At 47.7% G+C, this 25,915-nt stretch overlaps 2 protein-coding genes and 2 long non-coding RNA genes across 5 annotated transcripts in view; 2 read left to right on the top strand and 2 right to left on the bottom strand.

Moving 5' to 3' along the window:
- Window positions 1–14,982, top strand: LOC118172492. Its single transcript, XR_004753723.1, has 4 exons — window positions 1–841; window positions 7,937–8,243; window positions 12,611–12,843; window positions 14,859–14,982. It is a non-coding gene; the product is annotated as an uncharacterized LOC118172492 (long non-coding RNA).
- Window positions 1,024–11,893, bottom strand: B3GNT9 (UDP-GlcNAc:betaGal beta-1,3-N-acetylglucosaminyltransferase 9). The gene is made up of 3 exons (XM_035336381.1): window positions 11,585–11,893; window positions 5,238–5,280; window positions 1,024–4,470 (listed from the first exon to the last, which is right to left on the bottom strand). Exon 3 carries the CDS (start codon window positions 4,404–4,406, stop codon window positions 3,159–3,161), a length of 1,248 nt encoding a protein of 415 aa, XP_035192272.1. The 5' UTR covers window positions 4,407–4,470; window positions 5,238–5,280; window positions 11,585–11,893; the 3' UTR covers window positions 1,024–3,158.
- TRADD (TNFRSF1A associated via death domain) overlaps window positions 13,782–25,915 on the bottom strand; it is a 15,490-nt gene continuing 3,356 nt past the window's right edge. For both annotated transcript variants that reach the window (XM_035336391.1, XM_035336392.1), the window contains exons 3-5: window positions 22,736–23,013; window positions 20,931–21,117; window positions 13,782–19,565 (exon numbers count right to left, since the gene is read on the bottom strand). In XM_035336391.1, the coding sequence (XP_035192282.1) occupies window positions 19,261–19,565; window positions 20,931–21,117; window positions 22,736–23,013 (770 nt within the window). In that variant the 3' untranslated portion in view covers window positions 13,782–19,260. The remainder of the gene's footprint in view (window positions 19,566–20,930; window positions 21,118–22,735; window positions 23,014–25,915) is intronic.
- On the top strand, window positions 15,836–25,029 carry LOC118172491. The gene is made up of 5 exons (XR_004753722.1): window positions 15,836–15,971; window positions 16,284–16,369; window positions 17,406–18,664; window positions 23,863–23,978; window positions 24,530–25,029. It is a non-coding gene; the product is annotated as an uncharacterized LOC118172491 (long non-coding RNA).

A 25,915-nucleotide genomic window follows, 5' to 3' on the forward strand; every position in this document is an offset into this window, starting at 1 on the left:
ATTTTTAGCATTATAGTTTCTCTAGGTATCCCAGTTTTCCCTTCCTCCTTGATGTATAAGGTGAGTAGCAATGCTTTTTTTTTTACACGTCTTGCAATCTCTGCAATCACTAACTAATCTATCTCTATAAAATAATCTGCATGCTTTTCATTTCCCTAACAAGCTGTACCAGAGCATTCAGAGCTGAGCTGGATCCACATCTAGCAGTTCGCTTCAAAAGGAAGTCAGTAGAGGGTCTTTCCTACTCATTCTATTGAGCACCGAGGATTTTAGGATTTTCTGGGGAAAAAAACAAAAACACATTTTTTAGGAAATAATCTTCATTCAAAGGCTTCTTGCCTGCTGTAGCAGTAAGAGATTAATAAACTGCAGTGGGTACAGCTCTGCCCTCCAGTGTTTTCACAGCACATGATGCTGTCATTTGGGGTCTGCAAACTTCCAGTTTAACTGCAGAAACAAATGGAAACTTTTAAAAACAGATGAAACGGGCCGCACAGCGAAGACTGACAAATAAAAGCAGATGTATCTTTCATTAATAGATGTTAGATTTATATTAACTGGACAGAGAAATGAGCTATTCCACAGACTAAGGCAATGGAGTGAACAGCTTGCCCTAGTTCTGTTTCTGCCAGCCACCAGGATGTGTGCTGGCACAGGAGGATGTTGAACTGCTACTTTGATCTGGAATAAAATGTACTCATTAATGCCTTGTTGTGGGTAGATCGCAGATCTGAAGATGTTATAGAGGGAGGAGCCAAACCTTAATGCATCTCCAAACATAAAAGGAAGATCTTAGTAAAGACTGCTGAACCTGACCAGCTGCTTTGTAAGAAATCGTTAGGTAAGCTGTGTTTGTTTTTCTATTGTTATCATTAAATTAAGTCCAGCATAAGGAAAGACTTACCAAGTTATCCAAAACAATGAATAATGCATTTTCAAGTTGCTGTCTTCATGAAAAATACATGTGGTGTTAGTCTTGTGTATATGCAGATGCATTCAACAGACTCACTCTGACAACTGGAGGCATGCCTGCATGCTATCTTTTAATTATGGTATAAATAACTTCCCAAACTGTAAACTAATCTCAGGTAATATGTTTCTGTACAAACTCATAAATACATATCACATGGTTTAGCAGATGGGCACAGCTTTCTCCCACCACTGAGGCTTTGGCTTATTCCCACACCTTCCAGAGCTTCCTTGTGAAGCTTGCATGAGAATTTCAGATTTCAGGCTCTCTTCCTGAAAATACCCGAAATCGGCTTTTGGTTCTTTGATTTCTACATGGCCAGCCTTTCCGTGGAAATACGTTAAGGCCTGAAGATTACGATAGCCTGAAGATTACGCTAACACGTAAGTCTCTTTTCAATAGTCTGTTGATAGACACTACCAGCATATTTTCCTTCACATTGTGTGCATAGTTAATACAAGAGCAAAGTCCAGCCTGCAGCTGGATGGGAGGAAGGATACACCCAGGTCTGAAGTGCAGCTGTGCAGCAGGCTCTGTTTAAGGGAAAGCAGCTTCCTGGAGGTTCATGACACTGTGATTGCCTTTGAAGCTGTGTGGATGTGTCCTCCTGAAGGGGCATGGCATCTGGGATACTCTGAATAAAAGTTTTGTTGAGGGGGGAAAAGATTGCAAAAGGATTAGCAAATACAGTATCAAAAGTGAATCCAGGCTCTTTGCCTCAAGTATACCATAGCTTTTTAACCCTGATTTGGAGGGATTTGCTTCCTCTTTGATATCCAAGAAAAGGATGTTCTGTTATGGTAATCTGCTGCTGGAAAAACAAAAAGCTCTGAAGTGCTCTGAAGTATTGACAGTTCTTTGAAAAACGAACCAGTCCAGTGTTCTTGTCGGATGTTTAAAATATTTATGAAGTTACAGACTAACTGAAACATGCAAAGTCATCTACCAACAGAAAAATTTCTGTGTTGCTGCCTTTTTCTTTTTTTTTTTTTTTTTTTTTTCAATCAGTTTAGAAAGGCTTTTATTCTGAAGCCCTTTTGTCTGAAGACTGCTTTCTTCCTTCACATGACACCCGCAGCAATGTTGAAAGTCTTGGCTGCTCTTTGCAGCTGACTGTGTGCCAGGAAGAGCACCGAGGTCTGGAGGAACCAGCCCAGTCCATTGACAAGTTTTCCTTTGGTCTGAAGGAGCTCTCAAAAGTGATGCAAGCAGCAGCTCTGTGCTTTCACTCTCACAAGCAGAAGGCCAAAAGGATTTCTCCAGATAGCTTTCTGAAGATCTGGATTACGTGGTAAGAGATGTTGGATGCTGTTGGACAGCTCTGAGCCTTCGCTGAGCACCAGTCAGTGTAACGTGGAGCCTGAGCTCACTGAAGTGCCATAAACTGCTCTCCCGAGTCCTGACAGCGTGTCAGTGGAGCATGTCTTTGAACTCTCGTGTTGCTACAATTAATGAAAAATCAAGACATGAAAAGGGATCAACTGAAAGTTCTTCTTTTCCTTTTTTTAAGGCCCTTCAGTGATCTTACCCCTTCCCAGTTACCTACTCATATGGCTTCTGCTCAGCCAGCTGTGTCAGCCCTAGCCCCCAGGCTTGTTTTCTTGTAGTTCTGCAACATGTGGGACTCCGATTCAATAGCTCTTTTCTTCTCTGAGGCTCACAGAAAGCTAACCAGGCAGTGGTGATTTCATCTGAGCACCCACTGAGGACACCTGATTTCCTTTGCTCTAGTTAATTGTGTAGCTTGCTTATTTTTCATCGAGTCTGAGTAATTCCAGTCCTAATCAAAGGAACAAGTTGACAGCAATCCCTGTTCTTCTTGGCCTCGTCTCTTCTTTCTCCTTCCATTTTGCACATGTCTAACAATGCTGACACGTCTCCACAGACTGCGTTTTGCAATGTGTCTGTACACATAGGCCTGCTAAGCACTAGAGTTACTCTAATAAATAATAATAAATTAAAGTTACTGTTAGGATTATTTGGGCGTGTTACTGGAGTAGGACCTACGTGGTATGTGTGTGCAAATGTGGAATTTTGGCACATTTCTGCAATAGTTTTTGTTGTCTGCTTCTTGTAAATACGGTGTGCTAAAGCCCTCTACTTCTAAACTCTGTTCATTTGGTTGCAAAAATTCCAGGTTCCCTTTCTCAGCTGTTTTGCCTTGTGTTTTTGTTGCAGTCTGCCTGCATTATCTGAGGGGTGATGCCTGTGTTGCTGTTTGAGCTTTCCTCTTCCATTGGAAAGGCTTCTTCACTTGCTTCTTCTGAGTACAGGAAAGCCTCGGGCTGTGCAGCAGGTTCCACATCAGCCAGATCTCAGCAACTTTCAGGCTGTGAACTACCATGAGATCTTTGTAAAAACAGGGCTCAAACGTCTGTAGGTGCGGGGCAGCAGAAGGCTTGACAATCCCAAAGGTCTTGAAACCTTCATGCAGAATGGGCTTGAGGTTGATTCTCTGTAAGCACATGCCCAAGAAGACATCATCGATGGGAAAGAGTTCCACCTCTCTGCAAGCCCTGGAGAGCTTCCTCATGGTGCAGCTGGAGAGCAGAAAACCTCCTCCTCCCGCATAGGCTGGGTAGATGCTGAGCCCGTACATGGTCTCTGGGATATAATACTTACTCTTCCGAACGCGGATGGGCCGGGCGTTGTAGATGATGTCCCCAACAAAGAGGTCCTCAGTGGGGTCGTGTCTTTTGAGGAAGTCAACAATGTTCTCGATGTTAACAAAAACGTCAGCATCGCCTTTAAAAATAAATTTCACATTGTGGCAGAATTCAGCAGCCCAGTTCAGGAAGTGGATCTCCTTCAGGGTCAGGTTGAAGAAAGTGTCCATGAAGTCCCAAAGTAAAATGTCACGGTATGTCTGACTTTCCTGGTGCATCAGGGTCTCCCATGTGGCCAGTGCTGTCCTATTCCTTGGTGTTCCCAGGAGGAACACTCGCTGGATCTGCTCCCCGTTCACCAAACCCTCCCTGCCCCAAGTTTTCCGGACGATCTCCCGTCTGTCAAAGTCTTCAACTACCGATTTGATAGCGATGAGCAGAAACGGACCTCCGGGTGTTCTCCTGCATTTCTTGGGCTGGTTGATGAGGAGGTTGAAGTTCCTGTTGTCCTTGTTTAGGAGATAGCGCTTGAAGTTGAAGGCAGAATCAGCTGCTGGGACTGGGGTTGTAGTTTGGACCCTGGTGTTAGCTGCTTCTGTTCGTCTAACAGTGGGAATTAACTGGGGTCTGGCTGCTGTTGCCTCTGCTGGTGTGGGTCTCCCAGGTGCTCTGGGGTCGGAGAGTATTCGCTGTGTTACTGAAGGCTGCTTCTGCGTCGGCTCCTTGTGCCCTTTCGGGGTGAAATGCTCCAGCTGGGTGTAGAGTAAAGAGCAAAGTGCGACCACCAGGAGAAGGGTACAGATCGCATCCCCTTTGAGCCGAACTCTCATTGTCCCCGTGGTCTTCCTGGGACTGCTAAAAGCTGTGCTTGAGCTTCCTGACACCAATGTCCATCTGTAAATAAAGGCATGGCACGTCACCAAGGAGGATTTAGAAAACTAGCCAGCAACTACATTTTACTCATGGAAACACCAAGACATGTTAAGGAACTCGCCAAGAGATGCACAGGTCCCAAACCTAACACAGATCCCAGCGATCAGGCTTTGTGACTTGCGCAGGTATAAGTCACCAAGAAGTCATCCAGCGTCCTGAAAACCACTCCCAAAATACCCCCACTCTCAAAATACACCATGAATCTGCCCTTCCTCCCATGTCCCTCCCTCTGGAATGCTTTTTGCCAATTCAGAGGCTTTTTGACCTTGCTCTTCCCAAAGCAGGGAACGATGGACAGTGCCATGCTTCCAGAAATCATTGGGTTTTAATTCCTTCTGACTTGGTAACTGGCTGCTGACAGGCAGCTTTTCAGTAGCTGGGCAATCGCTGCACTTTTCCCCAAACGCAAAATGAACTCTCAACCCAGCTATGAGTTACGCCTTCAAGATGAATACATTACGCACACTCTTGAATGCACATAGGGCCCTTTTGCTGCCAGTAATCTTTATAAAATATTAAATTGTTACAAATAACTTCTCTTCCGTTAATAAGGTTAGAAAGGGTACAGGCACGTTGCCTCTGCCGCCCTGCTCCTAACCACTAAGCAAGAGATGCACAGGTAAATCCCAGAACACAGAAGCAAGGCAGAGACTAGCATTAGGAGTGTTTTATTCACATATGGGCAGTGAAGCTGCCTTTTGAAATACAGGATTTGATTCTCCACTTACACTTTTCCCAGAGATGGCCTGTCTCATTCCATCAGTTCTTCAGCTGCAAACAAAAAAAAAGGAGAGTTACAAGAAGGCTGAAAGCAGGGAGTCAATCTAGTTCAGGGAGAGAGCCGGCTGTAGGCACACCAGCAATCGTTTACACCCCTACGTGATTTACAAATCTGTTTTGCCTGTTCTGTATTAGTAGGAGATATGTTTGAAGGTATTACAGTTTGCTGTCATTGTCTTTGAACGAGCTGAGAAGATGTTATCCAAAAACTTCTTGAGCCAAAGCGGTCTGCTTGCACCGCAGTCTGTCTTCGCTTAAGGGACTGAAGCATTGAAGCAGGACAGAAGAGGGTGGAGGAGCCAGGACTTGTGGTTTTCTACACAATTTTTCCTGTACTTAACTGTTTTCAGCATTGTTAAACTCGAGAGCAGGCGGGTGGATTCCCAGCCTCCAGTCGAGCCCCGTTGCCATCAGGCTGACTCACGGCTCTCAGGCAGCTACAGCCTTGTCAGAACTGTGTATTCTGACCTAAACCAGGACCCTCCTTAGCTCAGTGGCACCCATTTTCAGCAAATCTTTCTTCATTATCATGGATTGTATCCCCTGCTAATTGTTTATTAACCACGATTACTGTATCAGGCATAAGGTAAGCTTTTTGTAGCTCAAAATGAGATTGACGAGCGTGTAACCCTGAAGTATTAAACAGTAGCACAGCCTTACCCCCAGGCATGGATGCAGCATTTCAAGATTTATGAAAAATTAAAACTAATAAAACAGTTGATTTCTTGGCCAGCACATTTAAAATTGTTAGATGCACATTTCTTGGATCTCCGTATTTGAAAATACTTTTTTTTTTTCATCGCTATTTAACCCCCCTCTCCAAGTTGCTGTTGAAGTGGAGAGCAGTGTGCCATCACATGGTATCAGCTCTCTCTTTTCCAAGCATAACTTTGCTGTACCTTTAGCTTTCCTCCTAGGCCAGACAGATGTTTTAACCAGCCCAGCTTTCAAATTACAATTATCTTCAGCCTTGTGAAAGAGTCCTTTCGAATGCCTGCAGGCTGTTTGCATTTTATGTCTGTTTTGTGCACGTTACCCTTGGCAAGTCTGACTGTGGTCTCTGCAGCAACCTGCGGTGTGTCTCGTGTGCTAAATCGTCCTTTATCTGTCACGACACAGTTCCCAGCAGGCTTTCCCTCAAATTACGTTCAATAATTTTCCAGAAGCTGCAGGAAATGAAAGGCAAGTCCCACTACACCCAGGGCGTGGCACTGAATTGGACCTGCTAAGGAGACAGAAAGCCATGCTGTCCCTCTTACGTGGGCACAGATCAGAAGCAACAAGTTTTGCTGGGTGATATTCAGATACCTGAAAGAGGGACCCTTTCTCAAAATAACTCCTGGAAACTAAAACTGAGGAATTTTTCCTACTTCTGCTGTAAGGGGATAGGCAACCACGGCGCTCTATAGCGAGCGGGAGATGCGCAGCCCCTGGTAGGATGGATCCTGGCAGTGCTGGGATGTCTGGGTGTCTCCGCTTAAGCTCTTTGTAAAGTCTCCTCTCTTTCCCTATTTTAATGGCAATTTTTCTTCCCTTTTCTGTGCAAAAGTTTGATCTTATTTCAGCTGCCAGGCTCCAGATGGTAATTAAGGAGCTGGATAAAAGTCCTGGCTCTATCCCATGTTTAATTTTATCAGCTAGGGTTTGGAATAAAACGTGTGTGTCATGAAACTCATGATTTCCATGACTTACAGATTTATCCAGCCAGCATCTCAGGATCTGGCAATAGGGACCCTCAAAAAAGCCAAGAAAAGCCCTAAATTGTTACAAGCCTGGGCTGATAGCCCAGGTTTTCTTCTGTGTTTTCATTTATTGAAAGAAAAGAATCTGAAATAGCAATTTTCATGCTGAAATGAAGCAGTTCAGCGCTGAATATATAGCCATAGTTTTCAAAAGGAGTTGCCAGCCTTTGATGTGAATCCTTGATTAGATTATATGGGTTTTCCTGTCAAGGTTATGTATTTCCTTCTTCTGGAGGAAATGTCCTCAAGTCTTACACAGGTGTCAGCTCTATACATGGATGTCAGTGTGGGAAAAGCTGTCCTGTCCCCCGCTCAAGAGCGATTGATGACTCTGGCATGTCCTTGAGCCAGAAAGATTATTCATCCTCCTTGACACTGGGGAGAAAAAAAAAAATATGGGGCTTTCAGCAAATATTTGATGCCAGATAAAAGACCACAGCAGAGTGTTTCGCAGCACAGCATCTTGCCTCTCGTCTACATCCAACACGGATGCCCCTGTGCTGGGATGTTCTGGGGGTCTCTGTCCAGCTTGTGAAGCATTGCTGAGGTTATAAATCTGCTGCCTCAAACATTGCCTCGGGGAGGCTGCTGTGACGATGGGAAGAGGTGGAGGAGCCCTAGGTGACCCAGAGCACTTTGCTCCACAGTTAGTGCAAAGCAGAGGTGAGCAGCCTTGAGTCCAAAGCCATCCCTCCTTGTCTGGTCAGGCCAAGAGCGATCTGCAGCCACCAGCCTCCTGGCTTTCATTTATTTGAGAGGAGGATTCTGAATGATGGCCAAGCAGTGCTGCTATAAAAGCAGTTAAATGATGACTTAAAAAAATGAATAAAAAACTACTAATCCTTAATTCTCAGTTGAATGACATGAAGCTTTGGGCTCATCCTGGAAGTTTCCTTCTCTTGCAGCAGCTGTCATGTCTCCAGTACTTGGTGTTTCTGCTCACACGTGGGGAAAAGCCTCTGGATCCCGTTCCTGGATTTCGGTCAAGACGTCTTGGTGATTCTGGCACGTTGCTTTGTGCCTGGGAACGTGGTGACTCAACCTGCTCAGCCTCGGGAAAAGCAGCTGTGGTATCAAAGCAAACTGAAAATGTCAAGGAAGAGGGTCCAAAACGGCAAAGTGAGGCTGTGTTTGGCCCCAGAGCAGCTTGCCGCCCTGCCAAGTGTTCCCACCCAGGTCCTCTTCTCGTTCCTGAAGCTGGAGCAGCTGCTGGTAGGTTTGGGTTGTGCGCCGAAGGGGCTGTGGTTGCTGACGGAGGTGTTTTACCCATTTCTCTGTAAGATGAGCTAAAGAAGGTGTTGGGGATCCACCACCACTGGCTTCTTTGAGTTTCTGCAGTCCTCAGGGGAACCTGGAAAACTGGGGGTGTCGGGGCTGCTTTGAGACAGCACGTCAGGTTTTGGCTACTTCTGCTTTGTGTTTGTTGAACCTGTTTCATGCGAACAAGGCTCAAAACCCAACACTGGGGCCCTGCAGGCGGCAGGAGGGCTGTGCGCATGTCCCACTCCCAGCTTGTTTCCAGCAGTTTTTCCACCCTGGCTGTGCCTGCTAGCTGCCAGCAGAAGCTAGAATGGGCCTCCAGCAGAAGAGGAGAGTTGTGATCCTCTCTCTGCATCCCCGCTCTGTCTCCTCCGCTCTGCTCTCAGCAGAAGCGGAATCATTTCTGTGCAGCATCTCCCCACGTTAAATCCACGTGCTGCCGCTCACCTCCCTGCACAAAGTGTTACTACTTTGCTCAGCCCTGCTGCTCCTGTCCTGCTGTGAGCTCCCAGGGCAGGTCCTGGAGGACCTCACAGCAAAACCGGTGGCAAGAGGCTGTGCTCAGCTGTTTTGCAACCCTGCCTTCTCTGCCAAAGTGACACGGACTGGCTCTTGTGCTGGGAATCCACGTGTCTTTGTGACCACGTTACCAACTGCCCTGTGCATCAGGTCCTGCGAGCGCTGAGGGCCTCCTGGTCCCCCAGAAGAAATCTGCTCCTTGCTGCCAACAGGTTTCTGCAATTTCCAGGCTGTCTGACAGCTACGGGGACTTCACCAGCAGGTTATTAGATTTTCTTTTTCCTTTAAGCCTCGCCCTCTGTGCTGTCCCTCCCCTTGGCGCAGCTGCTGCCCAGCTCTGGGACCAGGCTCCCCCTCCGCAGACTCTGTGCTGGGCAGAGAAACAGAGCTGCCATTCACCAGCGCTGCTCCCAGGTGATGCCGGGTTTCCTCCAGACCTTCCCCTCCTGCTGGCAACCCCTCTGGCCTCCGACAGCCCCTCAGGGTGCCAGGAGCATCCCAGGCTCCTTCAGACTCCTGTTGCTCCAGCTTATGCTCCTATTAGACATCCACACCACTGGATTAAATTAAATACTTTGCTGAACAGGCAAATGCAATGACCGTGGGTTTTTGCACAACAGTTGTTTTGTTCCCTTTGAGTTGTGCCAGGCTGCCGTCCTCCTCTTGTAAAGAAATCAGAAGTGAAGTGCTAATGCAAAGGTTTCAAAATCTCAGCTGAGTTTTCTCGGTGCAGATCTTGCCTGCAATTTTCATCCCATGGATGCCTGGGCTTCTTAGGGTGCCTGCTGGAAGATGTCAGCATGCAGTCCATGAAAACATGCATGAAACAACTCAGGTTTAACAGTTTGAGCTGGTTTTGTAGTCTTTAAAGGGAAAAAAATACAGTTCTGTGTTAGTTTGCAGTCTACAGTTTCTGTACCTGGGTGTCACGTAACAAGGTTTTGTCTTGCATGGGTTCTTTTTTTTTGATCTTGTTTGTTTTCCACAGGCAAAAACCAAATCCTCACTGTTGATGCTTTATGTGGCTTTGGTGCTGGACACATATTGCCTGTGCATTGCAGGATGAAGAGGTCTCAGCTGGAGCCCTAGACTCACAGAAGGGATGCTGAATGATGCAGTCGTGCCTGGAAGTCAGGGCGGGCTGAAAGGCAAGAGCTGCCCTTTGGCATGTCGGTTAGTGCAAAGCCCCGGAAAAATGAAGTAAGAAAAACAATCGCTAAGCTGCCTAACCAGAAAAAAGAGCCTGTCTTGTTCAATTTTAAAGGCTATAAACAAACCAAAACCAGGCTGGAGGATTTAATTAGCTGAATGTCTTAGTGGAGCTTTCCCAGGGCTCAGCAGCGAGAGCCAGAGCCAGGCGAAAGCAGCACAGGGCTGCCCATTGCTCTGCAGCCCCCGGAGCAGGCACCAGCCCCCCTGGAGCCCAGCGCTGGGTCTCTGGGTGTCCGGCTACGTGCTGGAGCTGCTCAGAGGTTTTTGGCCAGTTCCATGGCTGCTCCTGCCCCGTGCAGTGTCACCACTGCCATCGCAGCACCTGGAGGCAAAAGCTCTGCTGGTCGCAGAAGCGCGGGTCTCCATCCAAAGGCCTGTTCCAGCTTCCCTGGCAGAGCTGCGAATGAACAGATGGGCTCCCTGCTGTTGCAAGACAGGAGGAGCCCTTATTTATCTCTCTGCTTTGCCCCAGTCCTGAAATGTGTGGTTTCATCAGTTTCCCAGCTGGCCGGCCCCGTTTTATCGCAGCCTCTCCTGCCAGCCTCGCTTTGCGACACCCGTCACACGTTGGCCTTGCAGACAGCTGCTCAGTTCCCTCCTCTTAGCTTCTACCTGCGTGGGGGAAGCTTCTTGTCAGGTGTTAAAACTGAAACAGTGGAGAAACGTCGGAGCTCCTGCTCAGTGCTTGAAGGCTGGCATTGGAAGCTGAGGGTTCCCAGCGAGGGAGCTGCAGCATCCCCATGGGAATGGCACGGTCCCATGGCCTTAAATCACTCAGGTCCACGTGGCGTGGTTTGGGAAGGGCACCTCTGCTCATTTAAGCAGCGCAGGAGGAGAGTAACACCTTGCAGGCTCATGGTGGGGTAAGGAAGAGCCGCATCAAAGCAACCGCCCTCCTCTCCCCACCCTGCACCTCTGACAGATCCTTTCCCTGATGCGGCGCCACGGAACAGCGATGACAACGCCTTAGCGTGGCCCTGCAGTTACACCTGGGCACAGCTGTGAGAGGGACATCACGCTGACCTGCTCCACGAATTTAAAGCCGATTCCCAAGGCGTGAGCTTAGCACAATCTGCCAAAAGCTGCTACAAGTCCTGATCGGTGACTTCCTGCCTCACTGGGACTGAACGTTGTTCTTCTTGCTTAAACATTCCGACGTTTCGCTCTGAGCACACAACAGCATAACCCCAGGGAAAGCTTCGTGTCCCCTTGCTGGAAGGAGATGATTTGCAAACGTAACATGCTGCTCGGGGCTGGGAGAAAGCCCTGCCTCGCAGCACTGCAGCCATTCTCTAAAGAAGCCCCAAACTTTCTCCCGTAAAAGCAACTGAAAACATGCAAAGAAAGTTCTTAAAATAGAGCACAACCCGTGCAGTATGGGGACTGCACGTTCAGGGGCTGCGGCAGCTCTGCTGTGCGTTAACGATTGCAACTGGGGTTTCTGCACTGCAAAACATCTCCAGACCCGCGATGCAAAAGGCAGAGGGCAGCGTGGCAAGGAGGAGATGGGAGAATCCCCCCGCTCGCAGCCCAGCTCCCCCCAGCCCTTAGCAGATACTTACAGTCCCTGTGATCGCGCTGATCCTGCGTCCCCCCGGTAGTGTCCCAGCTGCGGGCTGCCAAGCAGGCACATCTGGATGCCGTTAGCGGGAGACATTCCTCAGCCTTCAAGCGAAACCGAGGAAATCCTCGCTGAGCAAAGCGGGGCTGGGGCTCTGTTTTCACCCAAAGAGCCCCAAAAGCTCCCCACACGCCTGTGGGGCCGGCGGGGGCTCAGCCCACGGGGCTCCCTCCCCACGGGCACCAGCTGAGCGTCGTGGGGCGATGGAGCGAGAGCGCCGGGGAAGGAGCTGGGGCCGGTTCCAGCACCGACACGTGACGTGGCCTGGGGAGCGTGGACGTCCTCCAGCCCCGCGGCACGGACAGAGAGGGATCGGACGCGGTGCCGGGCTGGGGGCTCCCAGTAACTCCTCTCTTTTACTCCTTACAACAACCGGAAAAATGGGTGGGATTTTTATTCTAATAGTTTTGTTGTCAATTTTTTTCTTTTGTAATTTGGCATTTTTTAATTTTTAGTCCCATTGTGATTATTTACTTTGTAAAGGCTCACAATAAGAAACTGAGGTTTGGTTCAGGTCAGCTGAAAATCCACGTTGGGGTTGTTTCTTCCTTCTAGTAGGAAAGCAACGGAAGGTGTGGAGGCTGAAGAGATGTGAGGGTTCCTCCCAAAACACTGAACCAAAAACCCCACTTTTTTTTTCCAATTAATTTGAATTACTTCAGTACAAAATTTTATCTGGAGCCAAATCTAAATGGCTGTCGCTACCAATCTGACTGCATTTGCACCCTTCCCTATCTCTTGGTTTCTCTGCAATGGAAGCACCAGCCCTTCTTCCCCTTCCAGATAGCGGCCCCTGTAGTATGCAAAGTTTTTCATTTACACCAAACTTGTCATAAAAACAGCTTTTGATCTACTTGGTTGTTTTCACAGTTACCTGACGGTTTTTCAAACTTAACGTAATAATGTTTTTTGTTTTGTTTTGTTTTGTTTTTGTTTTTTGTGTGTCTGTATTTTTTTTTAAATCCAGCTCATGTGTTTTGCTTTATTGAACACGATGTCACCGGGAAAAGCCACGATGTGAACAAGTTTCCGGAGAGCAACCCTCAGACCCTGCATGTGGGTGCTCCAGGCTGGGAAAGCTATTTCCTCCGGACCTGCAGCTGTTTGACACGTAGCTGCTCCTTGCTGAGTAGCGTGGCTGATGAGAAACCTCGGCCATAAACGTTACACACGTTTGCACTTTCCCTGCGCCAGCTCAAGGTACATTTCTCGGTCTCCTCTGTAGCAGCAGCCCCAGGCTGTTTTCCGTCCCTCCCCTGTGTGGCAGTCACGGAGGTAAGGGCTGTCCTCCTTTGCTCAGAGCTGTGGAGCCAGGGGAACCGTTCCCTCAAACCATCGTGCTCTCACAGCCCGTGTTTCCACCACGTTCCCCCACCCAGGTTTTGGGACTTCCTGCCTTTTTCACATGGTGTTAAGTGCACCACGTACCAGACGTCTTCCCACCCCCCTGTATCGTCATATTCCAGGAGGTGCCAAGCCAAGCAGCTGGGGTACAGCGTTGTGCTAATTAAAGAAGGGCTGATCTCGTGATTAAAGTACTGCCCGGGACTTAAGTGTTTTAGGGTGAAATAGTGCTCTGCTCAAGTTTGTAGAAGGGATTTCCCCGAGTTCAGCTGTCAGGTCAGCCAGCAGCTTCCTGTGCAAACCCACTGGAGAACACGTGAAGTCCAAGTTTGTCGCCTCCCCACCCACAGGGCTCGCAATTTGTGAGAAAGCTCACTAAGGGTGAGGATTACAGTGGGATTACAGTGATGGTGTGGGCTTGGAGGAGCCCCAGGTTCATAATGGCACTGAAAGAAACACGGGGACTTCTGCCACACATCAGGTCTGGGACAGAGCTCCCCTCCTGGCTGTGTTTGCTGAAAAGCTTCATCTAAGCAGTAGCTGGAAACTGAAAAAACACGGTGGATTAGCTTGGTTTTGACTTGAGATCGGAGCCATGAACTTGTAGGTGGGCCACCAGCCTTGGAGTGTTTCCCTAGAAACGCATGACTTTGGGCAGGACCCTATTGTGCACCCAGAAACTTCAGCTGGATGCTCCTCAGACAGCTGATGATAGCCGATGTGGTCAGAACTTTAGTGACCCCCTTTCTTCTTACGACTCCATTAAGTGTTAGAAAAGAAAGTTTCCAAGGCTCTTTTCATCAAAACTATATGTTTATTTATAAAAGAGAATGGAAAAAAATAGACCAAAGTGCTTTCTTCTATAAAAGACAATACCGTGGAGGTCGAATGCCTCAGACCTGAGTATACATGGCATCGCATCCCAGAGCTGGAGATGGCTGATCCAGATCTGATGCTGAGTATCATGGAAATTTGGAATTAGAAAGGTCAGCAAAGGATTTTTCCGCTGATGACTAAGGGACTTAACCACGCATCTCCTACTGATTTCAATTAGAGACGTATGGCCAAATCCCTTCACTGGCTTTAAAAATTCAAGCTCAGTTAGATCCAGAGAAGAAAAATATATACTTTTTTGACTCCAGGCCTTAAATTGCCTCACCAATTGGGCCCATCTCTATGCAAAAGACAAATGGCCAGACCCTCAGCCAGCAGCGTACCTCCTCAGTTCCATTTATCCACTCCCAACATGGGTCAGACTGAAGAAATCCATTTGAGTATTCCCTTGGTTTTGGGTGTACAATAGCAGAAGTTCACAGCTATACCAAAATTTTGAGTTTAAGTAATCGAATTTGGAGCTCCACGATGCTGCATGAGCTACGTTAGGTTCTGAGTCAGTGGGGAGCTGCTGTGGTGCAACTCGGATGGCATTAAGGTACCTGTGGAAATGGCAGATGTGAGACAACACGGTCACCCAGGCAGCGGGGTGTCTTCTCAGCGCTGAAGAAGATTTTGAAGTTAATGGCAAAATTAACAGGTAAGGAAAAAAAGCACAATTTGCTCACATTGGGAAAAAAATCTTTGCCTGGAGCATCTTCAACACCAAGCACCTATGACTTCTCTGAACAAGTATTTTCCCTCAGCCTACACACTCTTTGCCCTTAAAGGTTTTTATATTTTGACAGCAGTGCAAAGTTTTCTGCCTCAGTTTCCCCCAAATCTTGAAACAGAGGCAGCTCTGAGACTTCCTAGCTATGAAACTCCAGCAAACTCTGTTTTACTTGGAGACTCACATTTTTTCATAAAGCTCGGCAGTGCTCTGACATCAGCATCCCATTCTGCATTAAAAATAATCCATCTCTCTTCGACTGTAGGGCTGAAACTGAAAACAGAAACCTGGAAGGCATTGCTGCAAGCTGTCACTTGACATTCGTTCTTAATTTGACTTGCTGTGAAAATCTGGAAGTAAATTTTATGATTTCTTTAAGTTCTGGCTCATGATTTTTAAGTGCTTCCGATCAATAATGTTGAAACCCTTTCCTTGTTTTCGAGTCAACTTGTCCACTGCAAGCAGTTGTGGCTTATGAGAACTGAAGCTGAGAGGAGCGAGCACCTTCTCTACCCATCTTGATTAATCTGCTGTGATTCTGCATCGTCATCGTCAGCCGGCAAGTGAAACTCCATGGTGTATTTTTAACAGGCATCTAAGAGCGATAAGAGGGCTGACTCAGACCTCCAGGGCACTCTGATATTTTATTTTGTGACAATTTTGGATCAAGGTGTTCTCTGAGTTTTCTTTATCAGAAACCTCCTATCAAAGTCTATGCGGTGAGCACTTTGACTTTCACTCTCCTTTCTGTCCAGCTGAACACCAGCTCAGCTATGCCAAAAAAAAAAGTCATTCAAATTCTCCTTTGGATGCATCTTTTATTCCTTCGGGCAGACTGAAAGGAGCCTCCTTCAAATGTGAAACACTGCTAAAGCTACAAAAACAATCTCTGCCACAAGAAAGCCCTCTTGGATCCCTTCCTCTGAGCATGTTTTGGCCTGGTTTCTGCTGTTTGTTTTATGTTTTGTCTATTTCATTTTTTTAATATAGAACTGATTAGTATCTTCACTTGCTTTTAATGTGTGCTGGTTTGATGCATGTTTGATTCTGCTTCCTCCCCAGCCTCCCCAACCACCTAATATTTTTTTCAGGCACTTCTCAATACATAGAGAAGAGCTGTAATGGGATGAGGCCAAATTCAGCTGCAGCACTGCTCATAGCTTATCTCACACGCTAGACAAGAAGGAAAATAATCGAGATGGGAAATGTGGTCTGCACGAGTGCGCTCCTCTTTCAACAGCCTGGCAGCCAGGTAGCCACCTGGGATGCTTATTAGAGCCCCTGGGTCCATCGTTAAGCACTGAGTTTCCTGGTGTAGTAGCCAGTAATCCTCAGCATTTAACTCTCTCCAGTTCTGCACATCGCTTTACTATCAGAGGTAAAGAAGACGTGCTTCTAATTTCTTTGACAAATCTCTGCTAATCTTTTTTTGTTTGCGAGTGCTTCTTCCTGTCCTGCGTGGTGTAAGATCAGGTGCAGGCACTGTGGTGTAAAGCAGCCCAGGCTTCTGGATTAAACAGACCTAAGTTTGGAATCAAGCCATAACCAAGTGTCAAATCAATGCAAACAACATTAGGTATTTGCGATCCAATTTATCTATTTCATCTGAAGGCACTTGTGAAAGTTGTCTTTATCTATGCTTGTGCCGAATAATACTGAAAAAAAAAACACACAACACCATCTCTTTTAGCAGGAAGGACTCTGCCCGAGACCAGAATCAGGTTTACGTAGCATCTAACGTATGGTTGATGATGATGACTGCTCACTGAAAAGAAAGTATGAAACAGCCCCCGCTAAGGGTCCTAAACCGCGCCACGTGCTCAGCACGATTCCACTATGGAATATCAATGGAAAACCCTTTTCCTTTGCATCTCTGCAAATAAGGTACCTGTGAATGCTGTTAGAGATGATGATGTTCCAGAAAGGTTGCCAGGAGCTCCAGCACTTAATGGCACTTTTGAGAGGGAATCTGTGAGTAAGAGGAAACACATATGCCAAGTGCTCGCAGAGTAATAAAATGCACAAGGTTTGCATTAAGAAAAAAAGAGCATTCATGCTTAGTCCTCTGTAATACAGCAATAGCAGCAAAGAAAGTTTCTGGACTTTAAATAGATGCTGAAGAATAACCCTCATTTTGAGCATTAACAGATGAAATAAAAGCCAGCAGCTCACACCAGTGGGTCGCTGCTTTGTAACTGTGTATAAATGTGCACGTGAATAGCTGTAGACTGCAAGCTTAGAAAGAGTCATTACAAATGAGACAGCAGGCTGTGCATATGATCTTGTTTTCTAAAAACATTTTTTGCAAAATCAAGAGCAAATCCTCTTGCCCTTTAAAGTATTTTTCAAGTTTCTGATGTGTCTTTGTGTTAAAGTTGTTGTTGTTTTTGTTGTTGTTGTGGTTTGGTTTGGTTTGGTTTTGGGGGGAGGAGTTCTTTTTTTGTTTATACCATTGGCTGGCTGGGCTGCTGCCAAACAGAGTTTCCCAGCCAAGGCAAGCTACATGCTTTGAGGTAGGGTTCCATAGCAGCCAAAACTAATGAAGGTTCAGCATCACTGTGCTGGTCCCTAACTGAAACCTGGCAGAGGCACTGGTACTGCTGAAAGGGAGAGGACAGGACACAGCGGGAACGGGGAAGATGAGGCTGCAGCAGCACGAACTTAGAATGACTTAATAAAATGCCACGGGGCTACAGTCTTTATAGAAATAGTGCCTGCATGAAGTCCTGCTTTCTCTGAAGCTAAGGAAACAGCTTGACACCCTGACAACATTCTCCCTTTCTCTGACCCCTTCCATTTCCTTTCTACACAGTGTATGTAACCTTGGGGATCCAAAACCTGCAGACAAAGGCCAAGTTCCTCAGGTTATGCTCAGGTTGTTTGAAGCATGCAGACCCAGACTGGATAGAAACTGGTCATCTAAATCTTGCTGATGTGAGTCTTCAGTGAGCTGATGCTCCAGCATGCATTTAGGAGAAGGAAAGGGAGCAACACCAGACCCCCGAGCTCAGATCTGAGCCCACACCTGAATCCAAGTTTGCTTTTCTCTTTACTAAATCTAAGCTTTGACTCCAGCGAAGGATTAAGAGGTGAGTTGTGGTTTAAAAGGCCATCGGGGCTTGTCTATTTGAAAGCTGGTGCTGTCTTGACTGCCAGTGGCCTGATACTTGCGTGTATGCGCAGGCTTTTCATGTGCTGGCAGAGCCACTTTCTACACCTGACATAACTTCCACTGGTTGTTCCCATGGCTGGGAAGGTCAAAGAGGGAGAGAATTAACAGAAACTTATAAAAAAATAACGTATCAGGAAAGCATAAGGAATATGTCAAAGGTAGTCAGGTTGTTTGCTGTGCTTCATGGGATCCATGTCACACTAGAAACTTTTTGCTCTGTGCTTTCTTATAGGCAAAGGTAAAACTCTGCTCTGTTGCAGTCTGCATCAACGCACCAGGAGACAGCAGGCTTATCCCACTGGAACTGAACACGAGTCGACCCTGGGTTTTGGCTGCCTTCTCTTGGAAGCAATATTCTCCCCTCAAAAGCAGGGCAGGTAAATCAAGGCCCAGGAGCTGATGCCCAATTGTCACGCAGTGACAACGCAGCACAGAAACGCTCGGTGCAAATCCTGACCCTTGGGACACACCAGGAGCGAGCAATCCTCTCTGGTGAACTCAGCAGGCCCAGGGCAGGTTTTTAAGAAGTGAGCGAAGGCACTGGCAGCCAGCTGGTCAGAGGGGCTTGCTTGGCTCTGTGGGCTGGGCTCAGGGTGGTATTTGATGCTGCAACACACCGTAGAAGAGCAGTTCCAATCTGCAGCCCATAGGGAACTTGCAGACTGTAGGACTGTATATTTTTCTTCCAATGCTGTGTTTTCCTTTTCACAGATGGAGGCTTCTTCAGATTGGTAGGAAGAGCTGAATGCGATCTAGTCAATATATTAGTGATCACCACAGTCCAGAAGGAGCTGGGAATCATTCTTTGAATTTAAGCTTATACATATTGCTTGTTTGGTGCTGGAAATGTGTTCTACAGCAGTGATATTGTGCCCTGTGGAAGATTACAACTGTCCCAGGTAAAGGGGAATCTTCAGGTGGCAAGATGTGGGAAGGAGCTATGCTGGGGCAGGGCAGGACAGATGCACATGCCACAGGTGTTCCTTGTTTGAAGAGCAAAGAAGGAAAATTATTTTTTAAAAAATGACGTTTCCTTTGTCTTTGCTCAGTGTCATGCCTGAGGGCATAAATGTCTTCAATATAAAAATATATATATATTGCAGCTTTCCAGGTGATGGCCGTGGGCCACATCTGAAAAACACCGGTGGTGTCTGCTTCCCATAGGAATTTTCTGAGATGCCTTCCTTGCTTTTCTCCTTTTCCTCCCCTCGGGCCCTTTAACTTGTCTGGCTGCTTCATTGTGAAGGAAGGAAGTCAGGCTGAAAGCCTCTCTCACCAGTTCATAGGAAGGCAAAGCTGACTTCTGGAAACAGAAATAAGGAACGTCAGAGCTTTGTGCTGGCCTCTGGGAGCGCAGAACCTCTCCTCCACGGCACTGCCACCGACACAGAAACCTGCGGTGATTTTCAGGGCTTTACATTCCCAGACACTGGCAGCAGTCTCAGACACTAGCTAAAGCAAGGAAGCCCTCAACAATGCCACTGCCCTTTGGGCTCTAGGAGTCCTCATGGGAATGGAGGCCCAAGAGCTCCTCGGCCAAGCTGGTGAGACCATTTTCTTCCAGGGCTGCGATTAGTCGCGCTATTGTGGCCTTCTTCCCCTCCGACTGGATAAATCTGAGCAGCAGCTGATAGGCTTGTTCATATAGTCCCTCTCGGTCATACTCGAGGGCCAGGTTATCGATGACAGGATCTCGCAGGGCCCGGCAGTTCCTCTGCAAAGAGCGACCCACTTGCTTCCATTTCTTGGACACAAGCTTTGCAAATTTCTGGTGGTCGTCTGGGGTGAGTGTTCTGTTGGCTGAAAGGAACAGAGAGCAGATAAAACATTGGGTTTCATGGCTGATGGGATGTAGCCAGGGCCTGCCCAAGGTTTGCTCAGTTTTTGGTGGAGCAGGGAGTGTGTTCGGCATGCACAGTGTGTTATTAAACAGCTGTGGAGCTGCTCTGCTTGTCCGCTGGTGTTTTAACACCAGGGGAGCGCTGAGTTGGGAGCAGAAGTGAGAGCATGGAGGCTAAAGGGACCAGACCCCGTGGGCAGGGTGTGCGCTCAGACAGCAATCCTCTGCTGGAAAGGGAGAATAAAACCGGAGTCACTCTCCCCACGTAGTCTCCCTGCTATGCATGTATGAGCTGGATGTGTCCCCTCAAGGTCCCCTGGGACACCCTGCAGTATTTGTGCAGAGAGCAGGCTGGAAGCAAGGCGCTGTTCACACCACTCTCCGCTTTCAGTCTGCACTCCCCAGGGGCAGCGGTGGTGGCTTGGGTGGCAACTTACCTGCTCCCAGCCATCTGCCCTGGCACCTCTGGGCTCCCTGCCTGGCTCAGGTCATTCTCCCTCTGAAGTCCTTCCGTGATAGCAGGGCACGTGGGCTTGTCCCCACCGCACAAGCTTGGCACTGTCTATTTTCTCTTTTTCTCCCCTGGGATGAAAATGCCTTGTAGTTTGCGAGAGCTCGCTTTTCTCTAACGGACATCCTCTTTATTTGTTCATCCTCTTTATTTGTTTCAGCCTTTCAAAAGCAACTCAGCCAGGCTTTTCTGACCAAGGCCCCCTTCCCTACCTAAGCATCCTTAAAATACTGAAACAGAGACCAGGAGCCAGGAGCTCAGCTGTTTAACACTGGAAGCTGTATACACAGTTTAAACACACTCAGAAAAAAAAAATAAAAAAAAATAGGTGATCTCAAGCTAAAATTGCTGTGTGAGACTATCTCAAAGCTGTCTACAGTGGGCAGACACCAGAGACAGACAGACGGTGTGCCTCAGAGAGCCTGGGCTAAGCAGTCCTCTCTGAAAGCGAGGCTGGTTACTTCTACAGCAGCCTTCCCAGTCTGATCCAGCCCCCGTGCTGTTGACTCACTCGATCAAGTAATGTGGAGGGAAAGAAAACTACTCTGCAATTCTCGTTTCAGTATTAAGGAGCTTTAAAATGTGAGGGAGCTGGAAAGGGACACAGACTCTGAAGCATCTGGCTCTGAGTCACCCCAGGAAGAAAAGTGCTGAGGTGTATGGGAATATCTTAGTACTATCCCACCTCCTTCCTTACGGGATGCTGCAGATCCTTGATTTACCTGAGGTAGACCCCAATAGGAACATTAATCCTCCCTTTTTGCCTTGTGGCAGGGAAGACTGAGGGCTCTCTGGCTTGGTCCCAGCCACTCACCAAACTGTTGTCCCTGAAAGAGGAAGGTGACTTGCGAGGAGGAAGAGCTGCCTTGGGAAGGTAGAGATGGGGAGTTCAGAGATGCGCAGTCCTTTGCAGGCAGGTTGTTGTTGATGTTCTGGTGAAGGATCAGGCTCTTGAAATACTCCTCGAGATCGGTGATCTCCTCATCCCGCAGGCGGTCAGGCTGTAACGCAAACAGCATCAGTGGTTGGAGCCAGGATTGCCGCCGTGCAAAGCCATCGGTGGAAGGCAGCTTGTCGGCGCGGCTTGGGTTGTAAATCGGGAATCGAGTAAGATAATCTGATGGAGTTCTGGCCATAAATGTGTGAATTTGAATCTGTAATGGGATATGAAATAGGCAATCTCCCCTGGGTTTCTCACGGCTCACAGGCTGCACTGAACCCGCTCCTAGGCTGGGTTTATTGTCAGCAGCCCTCTGCAAGAAATAGGGTGCACCACAGGTGGTGGGGCTTCTCTGATTTACTCCACATGAGGGTCAGATCCACAGAATAGGGTGGCCTGATCTAACAGCTCATGGCCACCAAAGTAGGCAGCTCCTGCTACTCCCTTTCTCTCTGCCTGCCCCTCCATTACATAAGTTTTTTTGTTCCTAGCACTTTCTACATCCTCTGCAAGCCAATTTTTCTTGCTAACCAAGACCTCCAAAATAATCTGACATCCAAAGAGGTCAAGAGAGGAGAAAGGGGATAAAGAAATAAGTCAAAGCACATGGGAAGAGTCGAAGTGGGTGAGTGCTGTGACTCGGTTCAGTGTTTAGCTCACATACAAGAGGTTGGTTCCCAGCAGTGCCCCCAGCCTGTGACGGATCTTTCTCACTGCTCTGCTGTTAGGCAGCGGTCAGACTGAGTCAGTTGTGGGGAACAAAATAAGCCCATCTCTTTGTCCAGTCAGCTAATTTAGCAGAGGGAGGGAGCAGCAAGTAGAACTTAACAGGGTTTGTGATATGTGTTTGGTCCAGGGCTGAATGGTTTGCATTTCATCTCCGTGCTTGCAGAAAAGCACCCTATCCAAACACCCTCTTGTGCCTAATCGTCCCAGGGAGTCGGTGACCACCTATTTCTGGGGATCATCGAGAGGGAACCAGAACTTTCAGGTATTGCTAGTTCCAGGTGGGAAATAAAAAAGGAGAGGAGAAAGGCAAGGAGTTTAATCACATCAAGTGCCTTGGTTTTGTGGTGAAATGACAAGATCCCTCTGTTCTCGCTAGCAGGATTAGCGTGCCAGTGCCAAAGCATGAGATGAGCAAGATGTTAGACGTCATCCCTGAGAGAGAGACATTGCCCTCAGAACGGCAGCCTTCCTGCTGGCAGCAGATGCTGCCTGTCCCTGCTCTGTCACAAGCCCTTGGTGCAATCGTGCTCATTTTTAGGAGCAGTTACCACTGCTGCTCAGAGGAGGAGGTGTGCGAGGTGGGGGAGGAAGGTGCTGGGCAGCGATTGCTCCATACGGGACTGCTCTCCTCCCTGCCAGCCTCACAGGTGTGTCGAGACATGTTGTGCCTGATCTGAGTGGTGATAACAGCCACACTAACTGAGCCACACAGAGACTGCAGTGGTTTAGCAGAATCGCTGTTGGCCAATTTAGGTAATGCTGTGGCCCTTCCAGGTAAGTGCACAGATAATTTCTGGGGAAGGGCAGAGCTGTTTCTCCATAGTACAGCTGAGAGCTGAAGGATGGAGAATTCAACAGCCCAGCATGCTGCAGCAGAGCAGGATTTGCAACCCCCTTCTTGCATCCTGTGATAGTCATCGCTGCCTTGCTTCCCTCCCTCTCCCATTCACCTTTTCTCTGTAGATGCACTCCAGGCAGCGATCCTCATCCTTCAGCATGTTGTCGAGGTGCTCGTTGCCAGCCTTCAGCTCCATCTCTAGAGGCACTGTGGTCATGGCCAGGGAGAGCTGGAGGTGGTTCTGGAGGGACTCCTGGAGCGCTCCTTCCCGGTAGCTCTGCAGGAAGCGGCGGCAGTTCTCCTGCTTGCAGAACTTGAGCTGCACTATCAGGTGTGGGTGGCTGCAGTGCACTTTGAGCATGTCCACACCGTTCATGCTGCCGGTGGAGTCTGGCAGGGAGAAGTGAGCAGAGTCACTATCCAGGCATGAGACAGACAACCCAGACCCACTCCCATCCACCACCAAGCCTGCAAGGGAGTAGCTTTTGAATCGTCTTCTCTCCATGATAAAGTCCTTGGGGATGGAAAACCTGTATGCAAAACCAAGAGGAAAGGATTAAGTTTTTGCTGCCCTGCTACCACAAATCCTCTGAAGTATGGTGTCCAGCTGGTGCTACAGTCCAGGTAATTATCCCAATAGAGTATATTGGGGGAGTTTTTAAGTTTAAGTTTCCATTTCTAGGACAGAAATGGCTACACTAAACAGGTAGCACAACAGAGGTGTGCATCTTATAGATGAAAATGCACAGTTCAGCTCGGTGCTGAGCCAGATTCCAGTCCCTGTGACTGGAGTTGTGTGCAATGATGAAGGTTCTGGAAAGAGACCTGGTGTTTCTTCCCCACTCCTGTAACATGAGGGAGCTTCTGTCTGGTTCGGAGCCTTTGATGCATCACACAAATGGCAAATGACAGACTCAGCTACACATGCAGACTCAGCCACAAGAATTTTGGCTGCTTGAGAGTGGACCTTGACTAGTTTAGCTACTTTGCCCAGGGAATTAATTCATGGTAAAATGTCAGCAAGGACAAGGCAGGGTTGCACCCTCTAACATTAGTGCAGGGGGAGCATGAGAGACATGGACAAGAGGGAGAGGTCAGGGCTTTGTCCTTCCTTCTCCCAGCAAGTTTAATTCTGATTAGCCTTGTACACTGACCTTGTCTCCACAGGGATTTTATATGCTGATGATGAAAGTTTAAAGTATGTGTTCTTCTCTTTTTTTTTTTTTTTTTTTTTTTTAGCAGAGTCCCGTGGGAGGCTGGCTGTGGCTGTACCATTTCCAGACCCGAATTAACCTCCTGGCCTGTTGTTGCACAGGGCAGTACGGCTGTATCAGCGCAGACTGGCAATATATCAGGTATTTCTAAACCACACATTAAGGCGTTATTTAGATGTGCCCAGGGGAGACGTTAAGCAAAGCAGACCTGCGTGCTCTGCGTTGGCTGGGACAAGTGACCTGGCGTTTAAAATCTGTGCTAATAATGGTGGCTTTACGGGGTTTACACAGGGCTGGTTGCATCAGAAGTTTTAGTTTGGACTGTGTGTGACTGGGACTCTGCACCTAGGAGAGAGATTTTAATTCCAATTGTAATTGCTGATCAGAAATGTCCTTTTGTTTTTATTAGTTCCTTCGTGTTATGTTTTTTTTGTTGTTTGTTTGTTTGTTTTTTTTTGTAAGTGCTGATCAAACAAAAGCTCATGTAACAGGGCAAGAGGGCTGGGGAGGGAAAATCTGTACAGACATGGGAACCGTTATGAATGGTGTACAGCTATTTCAAAAGAGAGAGGATTTTGCACTCATTTCTTCATTAAACTTCTGACAGCTTCAGATTTCATGTCCTTTTTAGGTCTGAATGAGCATGGTAGCATTTAACATTTTTGTGGGCTTTCCTTTAAATGTGTGAGCAGATTCACATTCCAGTGAAACGAAGCAGGCATAAATCGAGCCTAACTGGACAACTGTGTCAAGCTCCCTGCTGTTTCATATCTTGGGATCAAGCTGCAAGACGAGCTGGGCTGTACTGGATAAACTAGCCAACTTGCTAGACTGATGACTGCCAGAAGAAATTACAGGATAGCTGCACAAACCCAACTAATCAATATAGGCTCAGCTGTATGACAGGTAGAGAGCACTGTGAAAGCTGTTCTAGGTAAATATGATAAACCCTTCAAATTGCCATTAGTCTGCAGTCAGCTTGGTGCAAGGGTAGATACTGAAACATACTTTCATCACCATCTGCATCTCAAGGCCTTTTTTGATGTAAATATGGTTAAGTACAGTTGAAGTTAATGTACTTGTGGTTGTTTATATCAGAAAAGAATGTCTGCTGGCTATCACTCATTTAAAAAGTAGGCTTCTCAAAGAAGAAATCATGTTTCTGTAGCAGAAATCAAAGATTTTTTCATACCAATTGCAATCTTCTCCCCTCCCACATAAATGTGTTTAAATAAACAATCAGAAAGCAGGATAATTCACAGGACAGTTCGAGTTGGAAGGAAGCCCAGCAAGTCTCTAGTCCAACGGCCTTTGCGAAACAGGGTCAGCCCTGAGGCCAGACCCAGCTGCTCAGGGCTTTATCCATTCCAGTTTTGAAACCCCCCGAGGATGGAGAATGCACAGTTGCTTGGGGGAACTTCTTGACTGTCCTTGAGGGGAAAATGTTTGTCCTTATATCCAGGCTCTGCCTTCCTTCTTTCAGTTTATGCCTGTTGTCTCTCATCTCCCATGCACCACCACAGAGAGTGTGGCACTCCCCCCCTGTAGGTATGGGAAGGTTGGTGGTAGGTCCCCCTGAATCCTTCTCTTCTCCAGGCTGAACAAGTCCAGCTCCCTCAGCATCTCCTCACCTGGCAAGCGCTGCAGCCACCAAACATCTTGGTGGCCTTCTGGGGAACTTGCTCCACTCTCCCAATGTCCTTCTTGTACTGCAGCGCCCAAAACTGGGTGCGGTATTCTAGATATGGTCTAATGAGTGCTAAGTAGGGGAGATAATCACCTCCCTTATTACTGTTGGCCTTCTTTGTTGGCAGGGTTCACATTCAGCTTGCTATCTGTGGAGACCCCTGGGTCCTTTTCAGCGGAGCTGCTCTCCAGCCAGTCTGTCCCCAGCCCATTCTGCTGCTGGGGTTCTTCCTTCTCGGGGACCAGATTCCTTCTCAGGACCAGAGTCCTTATGAATTTCATGAGGTCCCTGGTGCCCCATTCCCCCAGCCCGTCCAGGTCTCCCTGAATGGCAGACCTGTCCTTGAGCACATCATCTTGTGCCCCCAGTTTGGGGTCACCTGCCAAGCAGA

Source organism: Oxyura jamaicensis, chromosome 11 (genome assembly GCF_011077185.1).
Source record: "Oxyura jamaicensis isolate SHBP4307 breed ruddy duck chromosome 11, BPBGC_Ojam_1.0, whole genome shotgun sequence".
Taxonomy (NCBI): Eukaryota; Metazoa; Chordata; class Aves; order Anseriformes; family Anatidae; genus Oxyura; species Oxyura jamaicensis.

Excerpts from the sequence above, each read along its gene's own strand:
- B3GNT9 (XM_035336381.1), bottom strand. The coding sequence starts at position 4,406 with ATGAGAGTTCGGCTCAAAGGGGATGCGATCTGTACCCTTCTCCTGGTG.